General features: G+C 49.2%; 2 protein-coding genes across 3 annotated transcripts in view; both read right to left on the bottom strand.

Annotated features, from left to right (window-relative positions):
* SECISBP2 (SECIS binding protein 2) overlaps positions 1–4,697 on the bottom strand; it is a 41,833-nt gene extending 37,136 nt beyond the window's left edge. For both annotated transcript variants that reach the window (XM_045772371.2, XM_045772372.2), the window contains exons 1-2: positions 4,558–4,697; positions 3,531–3,676 (exon numbers count right to left, since the gene is read on the bottom strand). In XM_045772371.2, coding sequence (XP_045628327.2) covers positions 3,531–3,676; positions 4,558–4,593 — 182 coding nt within the window. In that variant the 5' untranslated portion in view covers positions 4,594–4,697. The remainder of the gene's footprint in view (positions 1–3,530; positions 3,677–4,557) is intronic.
* Positions 4,698–6,018: 1,321 nt separating this feature from the next.
* CKS2 (CDC28 protein kinase regulatory subunit 2) lies at positions 6,019–10,751 on the bottom strand. Its single transcript, XM_045772532.2, has 3 exons — positions 10,560–10,751; positions 7,597–7,724; positions 6,019–6,358 (listed from the first exon to the last, which is right to left on the bottom strand). The coding sequence occupies exons 1-3, from the start codon at positions 10,616–10,618 to the stop codon at positions 6,306–6,308; spliced, it is 240 nt and encodes a 79-aa protein (XP_045628488.1). The 5' UTR covers positions 10,619–10,751; the 3' UTR covers positions 6,019–6,305.
* Between the last annotated feature and the right edge of the window lie 2,239 nt (positions 10,752–12,990).

Below are 12,990 nucleotides of genomic sequence, written 5' to 3'. Positions count from 1 at the left end.
CATACCCAAGAAGATCGCTAACTCTAGTAAAGAACTATTCCTAAGGAAAAACCAAGAAAAACCCTTTTTACCGTGCCTTTTTCAGTACACCTGGCCTAGTGCTGCTCTTTGCAGAGAAGAAAACAATTTAAAGCATCATCCTGCTCCTAGCTGTGAATCTCTGTTTTATTTTATTTGAAGCTCAGAAAATCTAAGGGGCGGGAGAATCTGTTCTTCACAAGGGAGGGGGGCAAAGAGGGGCTGATTGCAAAATATAGTAAAAAAGATAATATTCCAAGTCCAAAAACCAGATAAATGAACAGAAATTTAGGTAAAGCGGGAAAGGGAGGCAGGGTGCTGCAGTTGGGAAGGCTGTGTCATCCAGCAACCCTGCGTCCGTGAGCCCAGAGCCCTCAGTTTGGGTCCTGGCTCGATTTAAAATCTGGTGTTCCACTATGCACAAGTCTTCACTGGTCTTTCTTCCACTGGGAAGTTGGTATTTTTGCTTTCCATCCAAGGCCAATACGATTATATGCAGAGAACATCACCCAGGAAAGTCTCACAGCAACAACCCACAGCATCCGTTGAGACTTCGAGCGGCTTGTCTGTAAAATTTCAGCTGCCACAAACTGCCCAGACGGCCCCCCCAGCACAGAACACACGCCTGTGCGCCTACCATCTCACCCAGCCTCCGTTTATATCAGCAGCACTTCTCCTACAGCTAGTCCGCCCTCCCTCTCCCCTGTACCCAGAGTACCCACTGACGTCTCTGTCCACTTCCCCCTCCCCAACCGTCCTGCGTCTCCAGGACATCCTTCCTGCAAGCCCAGTTGCCTCCCCGCCACAGCATCTGTGGGTCTGGCCCTTCTGTCACATCACCTGAAAAGCTCCACCAGCCTGGACTTGCAACCCCGTCCCACCTTCCAAAAGGCTCATCCGTGGAGGGCCCTCCTCGGCACTTCCCCTTTCCCTCCAGTCAGACTCGGAGTCCAAACCTCTCCTAGCCCTGCTCAGACTCCATATACCTACTTGCAGTCCTGCACTTCGCCAGCTCCGAGCCTCGCTCTCCAACCCACAGGTGGTTCCCACCCAACAGTTCGCTCCTCCCTATCTGGCACTGGAGTCCAAACTGAACTTCTGATCCCCAAACGGGCCCTCTTCCCACCCCTCACTCTGCATGTACTCAGCCGGAAACCGCCACAGCCCCTCTCCCACCAACACCCACACAGACCACCAGGGAGCCGTTCTCCTGACAGCAGGCCTTCACGTATTTCTTCCCTACTTTCAGTACGTGGAACCCAATCCGAGCCTTCAAGCCCCTCTCTGTTCAAGTTGAACGAGAATCCAGAAGTGAGCAACCCGACACCATGTAAGACACAACCAGCAGTGCCCTACCTCCTACCAAGCACACCTGGTCTTTGCGGCTGCACCGTGCAGGCTCCTCCAAGCACTTCGCCTGGTCCTTTGTCCTCGACAGTCCCCCAACAGTATCGCACAGGTCCCTGCCGTCAGGCCACGTGTCAGGCACTAGCAGCCCCTCCAGCCACCAAACAGACCAGAGCCACACTCCATCCAGGACTACTAGTTCTCACAGCTGAGACTTCCACTCAGAAGCACCCAGAGCAGATAGCAGACCGCGACACACTGAAATGCTCAGCAAACACCTGCCACCAGCAGTGGCAGCAGCTTTCGGGAGCTCGACTGAACGCAGGTCAGAAGAACAGATGGCCATTCTGCTTCGGGCACTGCCTACCTGAATGACTATGAACACACGTTTCTAGCCCCAGTTTCTCAGGTGTGAAAATAACATTACACCTCCCGCCTACCTCATGGACTGAGACAGGCAGTGGGACCAGCAGGAAAGACAACATATGTTCCTTATGGAAAACACTACTTCTTTTTTTCGTTGCAGAGATCTCCATTTACAGGAAACCTGGCTCAAGCAGACTTCTTAGCCTCCATCGGAATGGACTAGGTAATCAGTTCTCAAACAGGTAAGCATCCCCATTTTGTCCCTTTCAAAGGCTCCTGTCCTTCCTACCCTTGGCCCTCTGCTTTCATGCCTCTTTTGTCCTTAATTGTTTTCTCATCAGGCAGGAATATTGTCAGCCAATCATTTCCTTGGTATAAATAATTTTAAAAAAAGTCAAAACTATAAAAGGATAAGAGATTAAGAAACCTAATTTTTATTTTTATTTTTTTAAGATTTTTATTTATTCGACAGAGAGAGACAGCCAGTGAGAGAGGGAACACAGGCAGGGGGAGTGGGAGAGGAAGAAGCAGGCTTCAAGCAGAGGAGCCTGATGTGGGGCTCGAGCCCATAACGCCGGGATCACGCCCTGAGCCGAAGGCAGACGCCCAACGACTGAGCCACCCAGGCGCCCCAAGAAACCTAATTTTTAAATTCAGCAGTGCACATCCTTAAGCTTCTGATTCGTCTCAATTCATGCTACTTCCAGAACATTACTTTAGCTGTAGGAATGTTTTCCACCTTTATTTTGGGTCACTAGAATCCCACCCAGCAGATGGCTTTGAATCCTTGTCACTCACTGAAATATATTTTATACTTTGTGAACCACCCAAGGTAGGGAACAATTCAAATGAGACTCATGCCAACCTTCCTTTAACAAAGGATGAAATCACAGTGGAAAACTTGAGTATTCCTAGCAAAGCACATACAGGCAGAACTTCAACTTTGTCAAAAAATACAACCTATATACACCAAACAACTCGATGGTTTTATTATTCATTCCAAATTTCGTTCTTGGGAATACAAATCTACAATTTATATGAAGTATATAATCGACACTATGCAAGTATGAAAAAGAAACACGTACAACCCACATCAAAGGAACATAAAGACAAGGATTCTTACATAAAGATGCAAACCTTTAAAAAATCTACAAGTACTCTACACAATTACATGAAAGGTTTAATGCACGTTTTTCTAAATACAGCTATTAACGGAAACCATTGTATAAATACCTAAAGAATGAAACTTGAGAAGGAAAAGGAAAACTGAAAAACCAACATAAGCCAAACTCCTCGAATCTAGCTCCACGGGACGTTTATAAAGAAAAATGGTGGAAAGCGAAACTCAGCTATTTCCAAAGAACTATCCAACAAAAGAGCAGCCACGGTTGCAAGCCCCCACTCCTTCCCCAAGCAAGACTTTACAGTGTTACACCCTACAACCACACAGCATGCTGATTTCTCTGGGCTTGTCTTTGCCCCGTTTCCTCTCTACACCCCCAGCCATCTCATCTCCCGTAAGACATGTGATACAGTTTCAGACCCCATCACAAATGAATCCTGAGACTCCATTTCCTACTAGTGAATACAACGCAACCTCCACACTTTCTCTGCCCAAAATAACTGTATCAGTCTGGAGAGCTGAGGTTTGTTTTTGGTGCAGGACACAGTTAAGTTGTGCTACTGGCTCAGGCCCTTCTTGGCCATACTGAGAACATTAACCATGTTAGGTGCAGCCTACTTCAAAGTGTAATCCCCATTCCGTCCCAGGAAGGCAAGACATTGAGAAGGATACATACTCAGGTACAGGGAGCTCCTGAACACACGGATAGTAGGTGGCTGCACAGCTAGGGAACACACGTGCTTCCGAAGACTCTGACCACGCCACACTGAGCCCAGCAAATTTGGGGACAAACGGTTTGACATCTGCTGACAACTTGATGCCCTGAGGAAAAAAGGGGGGGGGTTGACTACATACATTTAGAGGTAAAGCAAATGTGAACAAAAAAACCCAAGGGAAGTCGCTGGGTTCTAGCAATCCCAAAAATGCCAATCCCAGGACTGTCTGTTGTTCAAATACTTCCACCTCATAATAACAAGAATCTGTTGGCTAACAACTTCTTCCCCAATGCTAAAAAAAGTGGTCTACTAAATATTAGGGGGGGGCAAGCAATTAAAGTGGAAATAAAATCCAATAAAAGTGGCAGAGTTCGGACAACTTACGTTCCCTGAGCCTTAACCTGCAGTACGGATGTGTCACCTTCTCCGCGATAGTTACGGATAACCGAGAACTGCCATGGGTAAACCCAGCCGCGGAACTGGGGACTCAGACACTCAAACGCATACGGAAGTTTATTTCCATCAAATTTCTCAAAAAAGAAAAGTTACATAAATCCTTGACTTGTCACTCAACGAACCACGAAGAGTTGTTTTGTAAAAGCAAAACCGAGACCAGCTAGAAGGACATTCTGCTGTCACAAAACCTTGGGATTTGAACGTAAAATCTGCTCTTCTGGTCTTCGGAGCCGCACTGCCAGACTGACTTTCCCGGACACTAGAAACCGCAGTTTCTAATCCGTTGGAAGGACGACTGGCGCGGCCGCCAGGGCTCCATCTAGCGGCCCGGCCCAGCAGGCCGAGCGGAGGCTAGAGCTTCAGCCAACGTTTGCCGGACTCCCGGACGCGAGCGAGGCGAGCCGGCGCGGGGGCGCATTCCCGGGCGCCCGCGTCCTCCCCCGGATAACTGCGACCGCCCCGACGCCCCGCGCTGTCCCCCGCCCGCAGCCGTCCCGACGCCCGACCCCCACTCTGGGGCGCCGTCCTCACCTCGCCCACGGGCTCCCGAGGCCCCTCCGACGCCATGGCGCGCGGCTCGGAGAAAGCCCGACCCGGAGGCCAGCAGCCGCCCCGTCGGCTGGCGGCACAGACGCGCGGCACTCTCGCGCCCCGCTTTTCCGCCTTCGGAGCGGACGCCAGGAAGTGCGTCACAGAAACGCGCCCCGACCCGCCCAGCGTCCCCCCCCCCCGCTTCCGGCCGGAAGTGCGCGTGCCGGCGACCTCGGCCCCCGCATGGCGGCGGCGTCCTGGGTGCTGCCCTTCCCTTGGAAGAGGCAGCGGTGGGCTCCGGGACGCAGCCGGGCCGGGGACACTCGAAGGCGAAGGCCGTGGACTCCAGGCCCAGGAGGATCTGGTGCAGTCAACTGCCAGGGGCTGGAGCACTGAGCAGTAAATACGGAAGAGAATTCCCAGACTGCTCAGTACCTTTCAGTTATTGGGAACAGCGGTGCGGCCTGGCGGGAGCTGAGCAGGGGTGGGTCCGCGCGGGAGCGGGGGGGAGGGGGGCTGGAAGCTGGGTTAGGTATACAAGCTGGGAATCTCAGCGTTGCCCCTGCAGGGAGGCCCGAGTTAGTTACTACCAGGTAGGTACTATTCAAAGCAGCAAATGCGGGCTGCGCCCAGTTCCCCCGCAAGGTGTTCCAGCGCGGGATCACAGGTGGATCCCGCAGGTGGATTAAACATGCATGAACACGCCCCGACGGGCCTAGCGTGGGGCAGTTACCCTTGTTGGGGTCTGCCGCGGGATCACCGCTCCCTTTGCTTAGCAATCCCGGCGTCTTCCTGGTCTTCCTGGCATGCTAGCCCGGGACTTGTAGGGGATGGGTCCCCGCGGGGGGAGAGGGGGCGGGGAGAAGTAGGTTCTGGGCTGCTGCTCAGCACCACCTGTACCGTTTCCCTGTCCTATTTCTGTACAGACACCCCTTTCTCAGGAGAGGAGCATACAGAGGACCGCCAGACTCGGGTGTTTACTAGCAGCTCATTTCAAAGTTTTACACAGCACAGCAAATAAGAAAGCCTGTATTTGCATTAACTCAGGAATACTTCTGTAGCAGATAGACAATTTACAAGCAGACACAAACTACGTATGGAATGTTTTACATTTTAAAATGCTGTGCGTTTTTATAGGAAACATTACCCCTACTTGGCACATGTAGTAAAACAGAAACAAGGATAAGTGGTTTCCCTCAAGGCCACTAGATGTGCCAGTCCTTAGACACAACTGCACAGTTCTCCAAGCTCTAAACTATCAGTAGACCTATGAAGTGTCTCCATTAAACTGTTTCTCCGTAAGTGAATTAAGTCATACCCTCCCCAAACCAAGCTATTTTAAACCCATTTAATCTTATTTCTTTAAAATTATTTCCTCCAGACCAAATTATAGAACTGAAATTATCTAACAACCTCGATAGACACAAGTTAACCTTAAAAAAATAAACCCCATAACTTGAATGATAAATGCAACATACAAACTTTATTTAACAAAAAGTAACAGGCAAAGTCAAACAGGCACTTATATTAAAGAGAAAAACCGACTAGAAGAAATTTTATCTTAAACACCTTATAATAACCTACTTGCAGTTGCATTTAACTGAGCTTTGTTGCTGTGAAGAATACAGCTCATGCACAGGTATGGATCAACAATTTGTACATTTTTTCAAGTATTCACTGAATACTACCTTATATACACATATACATTAAGTTTGAAAAAGATTTAATTGACGATCCCCAGATAGACTTCATTTTTGTTGCTCTTTTGGAAGAGGTCGTCTAAAGAGAAGAATATGTGGTTCTGTGGAAACAAAATATTTTATATAATTTTAATACAATAGTATGGTTAATTTTCATTCATTCAACCAAAAATTCAGATTCTCAGTTAAACCAAAATAAATCAATGATCAACTGTCACTTATCGAAATATCTGAAATAAATTTTGTTTGAAAAGTCACTGTCAACTATAAACAGAAGAAAGCCACCTGATGATGAGAACATTCCCCAGTGTTTTATTTAGTTTTACCTACCCTGGAAAAAGAAATGCTAAGTAGAGAAGCCACTTTGGGGAGAATGGTTTCTACCCTTTAGACTCTCAATTCCAGTGAAAAGGAAAGACACCTAACACCAAATTCAAAACCCACCAGCCTGTAAAAAGTGCAGATCCTAGGGGCCCATTCCCAAAGATTCTGTTTCATTAGGTGGGAGTCCAGGACTCTGACGTTCCTCATGTGCTCTGGTATTAGCTGGATAAAGAACTTTTGAACTCCGATACAATGCCCCAAATCCCAAGAAAGTTTTAAGTCACTATCTGATGCTATTGCTGCTTTTCTTTAACAAGAGCAGAAAACAACTCCAGTTCCACCTAATTCCGTTTCTATAGCATGCCCTCAAATTTTGCTCAAAGCATCATAAAATGTTTAAGTTACATTTATTTATTGATAACACAAAAGCAGAATTTAACCCCACGAGTTTTAGTTTACCATTTCGTATCTGGAAAACTCTCTGGTAAAATTCACACAACAATACAAACACTCATAACACGTAACACACACAGCAAGGTTCACTTACTAGGTTACCTTATTTCACCTTAATGTGGTAGATCCCAATTATGCTTTAACAGAATGCTAAAGGCAAAGACAAATCCCTTCAAATTGCATTAACTTCTATGCAAAGAACTTAAGGACACTTAAGATGTCTTAAGTTCTTAGTTTTCAAAGAGACAGGACACCAGAATTATACTTACAACAAAATACTATTAATAATGACACATTTTAAAATAAAACAGAATTGCCTTTTTTTTTTTAACTCCTTATCTTTCTGCAGGTAGAATAATGCATTACTTTCATTTGTGGCATTATTTATGACAAAACTGGAATTCTTCCTAGGGAGGAAAGGAATCAGCCATTCAAGAATAGTCAAACTTACCCGGGTTACTTTGGGAATACCACTGAATGTCAATATTACTTAACAATTTTCAACAACCACAACCACTACTATTTTATTTCAGTTGATGCCTTCCTAAATGGCAACACCTACCTGGCTCATGAATCATGTAATGAACCCAGCCTAGACTCTGTTGGACACCAAGTCTCCTCCACTCCTCTTCAGACATCAGATGGGTTTTCGGGACTTGTTTGGAAAGTTCTCTGGGTAACATGACATGCCTGTTAAGACATAGAGCCAAGTATTAGTAAATATATCTTTCCTACAAATGATCACTTTATAAATACATTTTTAGGATACTTAATATTTGAGTTCAAAACAAAGATCTTTAAAGGAACTCTTATTACATTACTATTAGCATCAATCTTGAGGACTGTCTACTACCTTTAATTCTGATTTTTGATGGCCTAATGTTGAAAATAGGCAGAATATACAGTCCAAAAGCAGAAGGCATTTTGTTTAGGATTCACCTTTTCTTTTTTCTTCTCTAAGAGACTGCTTGCTACTGTTTCAATGTTCTTCAGGAATAGAATCCCCCAAACCCAAGTTGGGCTCATGGTTATCCAAAACATCCCATCCTCCCCCACAGCTACCTCTGGTAACTTATCCTGGCCAACAGGATATAAGGAGAAAATACACAACTTATGGAAATGGTCTTCAAAAGGAAAACATGCCCAACTCCTTTCCTTCTTCTTTCCTGTTGGTTTTTATGAAGCAGACTGATGTGATCAGGGAGCCAGAGAAGCCATCTGACTACAGAAGCATAAGCTGAGCATGGTTTCCGATTATAAAACCATCGTCCCATGTAGACTTTTACATAAGAGGAAACCCATGTAGACTTTTACGTAAGAGGAAAAAATATCTAATCTGTTAGTTAATTTGGGTTTCCCATTACTCAATATTACAGATCTGTAGTAGATGAGTCCTTGTATACTCCACAAATTGCTTTGTTCAAATTAAAAGCAAGAAGCAAACCCAAGTCCCACGTATATACGTGTACCTGGCAACCCTGCACAAAGACTTTTTCTGATAAGCTACTAACTTCTACCCAAATAACCTAGATCCAAAACTTAAGTTTTTTTGGTTAGGAAGTTCAACGTCAAAGGATCAAGAACATGTACAATTGTAGCTTTGCAAAATTCTTAAAGACAAGTCTGCACCCCCTCTTAACTGCAGTAAAATGTTCTTACAATCACAATTCCCAGACCCGTTTTTACCATTTTCAGTAGCAGTAAAGTTATACAGTCATCGACAATCACTAACCAAATTTTTTGACCATTATAAAATGTCTATCTACCTGAAAGTCAGTTGGCTATGAGGGTGAGAAAGGTGCAGTCTGGTCAGTCACACTTTCTGGCACAAAGGACAATTGAACCCAAAACCCATTCATTATAAACACTAAACAGTCATCAACCTAAACTCTGGTCTGTGGCTGGTGAATTAAATACCCATTATATATTATTCACACAAAAGAAGTGAGCCTTAGAACAACTGTATCATGTTGCTAGATGAGGCCACCAAATGAAATTATGCTTACTATTTTTTACTAATTCCAGTGAACTACAGTTGACCCTTGAACAACAGGAGGTTAGGGGCGCTGACCTCCCCCACTTCCCTATCCCCCCCCCCGCACAGATGAAAACCTACATGTAACATCTGACTCCCCCAAAACTTAATTACTGATAGCCAACCTTTGACCCAAAGCCTTACTGATGACATAAATAGCCAATTAACATGTATTTTGTACATTATCTTGAAATGTTGCTCTAACATCTACTTTTAGGGCTCTGCAAATAATCTCATTTCTACCTTCTACGTTAATTACCGATTGGCCTCAAAAAGAAATGGAATGCTAACTAGCGTTTGTAGTCGTATTATGTACGACCGTATAAACGTATCCATGTTACTCAGAAGTCACAACTCCTACCTTTCCCATCAACCATGGAAACAGGCTCACCTTCACCAAGGTCTCTACCTCTACTTTATTTCAGGAAGATCGTTTCCTAACTACAAGTAAGGAAACTATTTCCCAAATCCAACGTTTGTTCCTCGGACGGGCTTGCTGAGAGGGGTAGCGGGCCCGCGGGTGGGAGGGGAGGCCAATTAAACCAGAACTACTCAGGTAACACCACAAAATACCATCCAGAGGAGCAGACGGTTCATTGTGGAGATTATCTTGAAAAAGCTGATCTACAGCTTTTATGAACTTAAACCCACACGATCCTCTAATACTTGTTCCGGATGCCATCCAACAGACCTAAACCTTGATTTCAATTACAAAAAAAACCCACGCATCTGTAAAATAGGACACGAAGCTTGTATTTACCAAACACAAACCAAACGTGTAAGTGCACACTTCAGAAGAGCTTGCGGCACCACCACGGACGAACTGCCCTGGACCGCAGCTCAAGTCCAGCTCTGACGAGCAGGGGGCTGGAACCCACACCCCCTGAACAGCTTCTGCACCTCCCGGGGGGCCGCGACTCTGGCCTGCGACGGCGGAGCGCTGGGTTCCAGCACGAACCCCGGCTACTCCCGCGCCTTGCCCCGGGGCGCGTAAAACTCCACCGCACCGCAGCACCTCCACACAAAAGCCAGGCCCCCGGCGGTCGCGCCCTCGCGTCCCCGCCCCCGCCCGGAGCCCCCGCCCAGAGCCCCGCCCGGCCCCCGGGACACGCCGGGAGGTGCCCGCGGCCCCACCCCGGGCGACCCTTCTCCGCGCTGGGTTCCAGCGCAGATGCCCGCGACGCCGAGGCCCAGAGCCGCCTGGCCGCGCACCGAGGCCGGCGGAGCCCCTGCCGGACTGCGGCGGGCGAGGGAAGCGAGCGGAACCCGCAATCCCCGCCCCGCTAGGCCGCCACGAACAAAGGGCGGGGAACGGCGGGCAGCACGCCCCGGCCCGGTCCCCAGGCCCCCGCGCTCCCACCCCGGGCCGCCACCCTGACCCGACCTCGGGCCCTGACCCGAACCCCGGCCGACGCGCTACGACCCCGACCCCGGTCCCGGTTCCGCCCAGGCCCGCGGCTGAGGCCGTCCCTCCGGCCGGCCCCGCTCACCGGTACTCGTAGTGCTCGTCGAAGTACTTGTCCGAGTAGTAGATCTGCTTGTGGGCCATCCTGCGGGCGGGCGGGAGCAACGGGGCGCGAAGAGCGGGCGCAGCAAGCCACACGTCCACGTCAGGCCAAAGCAACGACTCGACTGCGACCAACCGACCACAGGCCCAACGATCCCGGTTTGAATCCGACAGCCCACTCCTGATTGGACCGAGGCGCCAGCCAATCGCCTCCCGCGCAAACTGTCGGTAGGCGGGACCGGCTCACAGCCTATCGTCACCGACACTCCTCGGCGATATGTCCCATGATCAGCCAATCAGAGACCTGTTGCGAGGTCTCCCGAGGGAAGAAGTGGATGATTGGCAAGACGTGGCGACGGGAAGCTCCCTGACGGAAAGGGGCGTGGTCAGGGGAAGGCGGAGCCCGGACGTTAAGGGCCTCAGAGCGCGTGCGCAGGGGTTTAGAACTTTCCAGGTCCGCCGGGCCGTTGGAGTGGGCGGACCTGCGGGAGGCGTGAGGTATCGCGAGGTTTAGCGCGGCGTGGGTGGGGCTGCATGCGGTGCGTCCGCCCCCGCGCAGGCGCAGTCTCGGAGGCCGGAAAGGGCGTCGGAAGGGTGGGAGGTGAGGCGCTTTGGGCGTGCGGAGGCAGGGTCCCCACCCGCCGAGGGCCTGGCTTCCGGGGTGTGGGAGGGGACGGAGCCCGCGGCGGGTGGGCGGGCGTGGAACGGCCGTGGGTGGCGCGGTCGGCATCCCACGTCGAGCAGTCTGATTTGGTCGGAGGAAGAAGCACACCGACCCGTGAGCCGGCTGCCTTTCGGTGACGGTCAGAAGGGCCCCCGCGGTGTTTCCCCGCGCTCCGCAGCCGGCGCGTGCCACGTGCAGGAACTGGGTTCCTTTAGGACAGGTGGAGGTCGCCGCTGGAACAGGTGCATGCGGGCCGGGAGCCCCTCCCCGCTGGACTTCTGGTCCCGACTCCGCACCTGCCCGCCGCCGCCCACCTGCGCAGCGCCGCACCTGCCCGGCCCCGCAACCGCTTGGCGGCCCGGGTAATTGGGCGGCGTTACACGCCCTGATGGCGAAGATGGGATAACCATTACGGGAGGTGGGAAGTGGGACCCTTGGCTTTCTGGCAGAGGCTGGGAAAGAAAAGCTTCCTGGGAGATTTGTTTTTACGGAGACGTTTTGAGGTAAATTTCAAGTGGAGAAGTAGAATAGTGTCACGTCCCAGGTACCAATCACTGAGCTTCAGCAGTTAACGTTTTGGCCATCTTGTTTCCTCTACTCCCCCCTTCCTTTTTTCCCAGCACATCTTTAAAGAGATCCCAAATATAGTGTCATTTTGCTTTGAAAGGGTATTTTTGCGTATATCGCTGTATTTATGGTGTACGTCTCCAGAAAAACGTTAAAAATATTTAGCACCACGCCGTTATTACACTGGTAATCCCTCATGCTCCTCTGTGTGCTGGTTTGGATTCAGATTTCCTTGTCTCATAGATGCCTTTTGACGGTTAATAAATCCACATCCAAATCTGGGCCTACACATCCAATTTGGTTATTGTCTCTTTCACACTTGTAAACGATCCCCTCCCCTCCCTACTGACACACCACCCTTTAAAATAGGGATTTCTCCCAGAAGCCAGGCCTTTGGTGCCTGTGGAACACTCTGCAGTCTGCACTTGGGTAATGCTTCCTTGTGGTGTAATTTACTTTTTTTCCTTGTAATCTGGTATTTAGATCTAGGTTAAAACAACAGCAACAACTATTTGTCCCAGTCTAGTTAGCAAGTAGGTGGTAGACTCGGACTTGAGCCTGAAGAGTCTGACTCTAGAGTTAAGCGTCTTCACCACTACTGTGCCCTATTGCTGACCCTGCAACAGAGGGACCTGCGTTTGTGAAGGCACAAGGAACCTGGCATATGCTGGGGATATAGAGTGGATTGGAAAGGAAAGTTGTGGGAAATGAATCCAGGAGGATCGGTCTCATGGACCAAAAAACAGCCCCCAGAGATGTCCGGGTCCTGTCCCTGGAACCTGGGGATATGTTACCTTACTTGGCAAAATGGACTCGGCAGATGTGACAGAGTTAAGGATCTGAGATGGGGAGATGATCCTGGATTGCAGGGTGGGTCCAGCGTTATCACAGGGGTCCTCACGAGAGAGAGGCAGGAAGGTCAGAGGAGGAGCTATCACAGAAGCAGAAGTCAGAGTGGCGTGAACACAGGAGGTCCCTTGATTCTGGGAAGGGAATGGATGGGTTCTCCCCCAAAGCTCCCAGAAGGAACACAGCTAGCTCTACAGCACAGCGACTTAAGCCCGGCAAAGCATATGTCAGACTTCTGAGCTCTGGAACGGTCAGATAATAAATTTATGTTGAGTTAAGGCACTAAGTTTGTTGTAATTTGTAAAAACAGCTTAGGAAACGAAGGGTGAATTGG

This window comes from Ursus americanus, chromosome 34 (assembly GCF_024610735.1).
Source record: "Ursus americanus isolate L20-20 chromosome 34, mUrsAme1.1.p, whole genome shotgun sequence".
NCBI classification, from domain to species: Eukaryota; Metazoa; Chordata; class Mammalia; order Carnivora; family Ursidae; genus Ursus; species Ursus americanus.
Note: the sequence above shows the minus strand (reverse complement) of the source record. Positions and strands in the feature narration are given on the sequence as shown.